Consider the following 2,637-nt stretch of genomic DNA (forward strand, 5'->3'; position numbering starts at 1 on the left):
TCAACCAAGATGAACGGTGGATAGAGCCCCATTAGCCACCTCCACCACACGTAGCACGATCATGATCGTTGAAGCCGGAACACTCATGGTGAAGAGCAGCAGCAAGCAAAGAGCAATACTAGGCCTAGAGTTCATGAGATACGATTGCAGACAACCCACCACATTGCAAACATACTCATCGTAACTTGCATAACACTGCTTCTCCCACTGCATCCATTCTTGAGGAGGCTCGTAGTTCCTCTCCACCATTTTTGTCTCGTGAATTCGTTTTCTAAGAACGATCATGCTCTCATCGATTGATGATCGCCCTTTGTACTCATAGTGGTCCCTTGTAGCAGCCACAACAACACCATTGATGGGTCTCTTTTGGAACTCCAATCCCATTTTTGGAGTGCGAGATTTGCCGGACAAAAATGGGAGAGGAGGAAGTGGTGATGAGGAACAAACAAAAGTTGCTTCCATTTGAAAAATAGTCGTTCAAAGCAATGAGTAAGGATTAGAATAAGTTTAGAGAATGAAGGTACGTTGAAGTGAAGAGTTGGGATTTGGATGGAGAGATTGAATCTTCTTTGTTCTGTATTTATAGATGTGAATGTCAAGATCCGAGGCTGGGCTAAATTTATGATCGAGCTTCAACTTAAGAACGTTGGGTGATCGACACGTGTTCTTTCTACGCGTTCTTTAATAAAATATTCATTAGATCTGAAATAATGATGCCACATGTCAGCTGTATGACTGTGTCTGTGACTTGGGGAAGTGAAGCCGGCCACCATTTTGTGAGGGTCGGCGTATATATCTATTAATTAAAGAAAAACCATAAATTATGAACAGTTTAGAGTTGAGTTTCATAATTTTGAGTTTGTGAATGTGGTTTCCAATGTATACAACACTATAAAATATTAATACGTATGGCGTCTTGTGTGGGAATCACATGCAATACTATATTACTAGGTAGCATCATACTTAACAAAGCTACATCTCCTACCCATAGGTGTCACATGTAACGAGACTAGAAATTCCACATGGCAAGTACGGTGCATCGAGGGAGCTATGAGCGTTTGAAAGCCTTCTAGGGCTGATCCAACATCCGAGAGCAACTTACATCTTTTGTTCGTATACAGTATATAAAAAGCTTAATTGAGTATCAAACTATAATATTTTTTTATTTTAACTGTTAAAATATTTATATCATTTTATTTTAGGTACTAAATTTTAATTTAGGTACCAACTTTAAAAAACATGATTATATCGAACTGTAATTGTCTAACAATCATAACTTTTTTATTAATTTGTTATTTTTTCAATATTTGCAAGGCTTAAAATTTAATGTTTAGTTTTTGGGTTATAGGACTTCATCCCCCAAACCTAAATCAAAATTATGAAACCCTTAAAAATTTTGATTTTTTATAAATTTTAAATAGTTACAACTGTGACTGTTCGACAATTACAACTGTAACTGTTCGACAGTCACAACTGTATAACAAACTGATTTGTGAACTAATCCAAAATGTTTTACTCTAGGTTAGTACTTAAACTAAAAAAAATTAGTGCCTTACTGCTTTACTAAAAATTTATTGATATTTGGTATTTAATCCTAATTTTCTATATATAAAACACACATATAATCATGTGATTAAATAGCGAAGAAAAATTGAAAATTGAAATGTAAAAGTGTACGAAAAGTTAGAAATTCAATGTAAAAAAATTTGTGGCGAGGAATTTTATGCTACTGCAAATGTGTTACTTATAAAAGAGAATAATTTTGTTCACCATCTTTAAATCTAGTGTAATTTAACCATGTCACTAAATATGTGTTACATGTTATAAATATTAATGAGTTAACTTTTGTTATAAATAATGTCACACATGCTAATTATAATTGACTATCTTTATTAATTTATAAGGACTTTACAACCTTCAATGTACTCAAAGGGACAAAAAATTAGTTTATTAATTACCTTCAAATGTAATAAAAAAAGAGAATGTTATCCACCTTCTCTACCGACCTTTTACTTTTTTATTTTCATTTCACAATGTATTTTCATGAAAATTATTTCTGCAAAAAATCAACTAAATTAGAAATCGTTTGGTCATGTAATCTTTATCAAATAAACAAACGGTTCTGTTTATTTGATCACAGTTATATAACCAAATGATTTCTGATTTAGTTAATTTTTTGCATAAATAATCTTCACAGTGAGATCTAAAAATGAATGATTTCGATCATAAATTATTGTGGAATAAGAATAATAAAGAAAAAAGTAGATCGAAGAAGGTTGATAGTATTTCCCATTTTTTATTACATTTGAAGTAGCATAAAATTCCTCGCCACAAATTTTTGTGTGGAGTATACGTCCATCCATAAGGGAGTGCCGAAGGTTCAACAATGCAAAATTATTAAAAAATAAATAAATGACATCCAAATCGATCCATGAGAAGTTTGTGCTTTTCTTTGGCAGCTTTTTTTTTTTTTTTTAAGTAATTTCTTTCTCCACAACATTGATTACTCTAGGGTCTAGAATTGCCTTTTTAAGAGAGAGGGGGGGGGGGGGGGGGTAAATTAGAAAAACAATTTTGGGGCATAAATACGAACTATGGAATAAAAGAAACTATACAGAGATTTAGTTTCAGCTAGAA

The 2,637-nt window shown here is 32.7% G+C and overlaps 1 protein-coding gene across 1 annotated transcript; it reads right to left on the reverse strand.

Moving 5' to 3' along the window:
- LOC147286611 (uncharacterized) lies at positions 1–462 on the reverse strand. The gene has a single exon (XM_086240801.1). It carries the CDS (start codon positions 460–462, stop codon positions 1–3), a length of 462 nt encoding a protein of 153 aa, XP_086096927.1.
- Between the last annotated feature and the right edge of the window lie 2,175 nt (positions 463–2,637).

The sequence above is a fragment of the Dryas octopetala genome, chromosome 4, assembly GCF_963921425.1.
Source record: "Dryas octopetala chromosome 4, drDryOcto1.1, whole genome shotgun sequence".
In the NCBI taxonomy this organism is placed as follows: Eukaryota; Viridiplantae; Streptophyta; class Magnoliopsida; order Rosales; family Rosaceae; genus Dryas; species Dryas octopetala.

Coding starts and splice junctions, on each gene's coding strand:
- LOC147286611 (XM_086240801.1), bottom strand. CDS start 462: ATGGAAGCAACTTTTGTTTGTTCCTCATCACCACTTCCTCCTCTCCCA.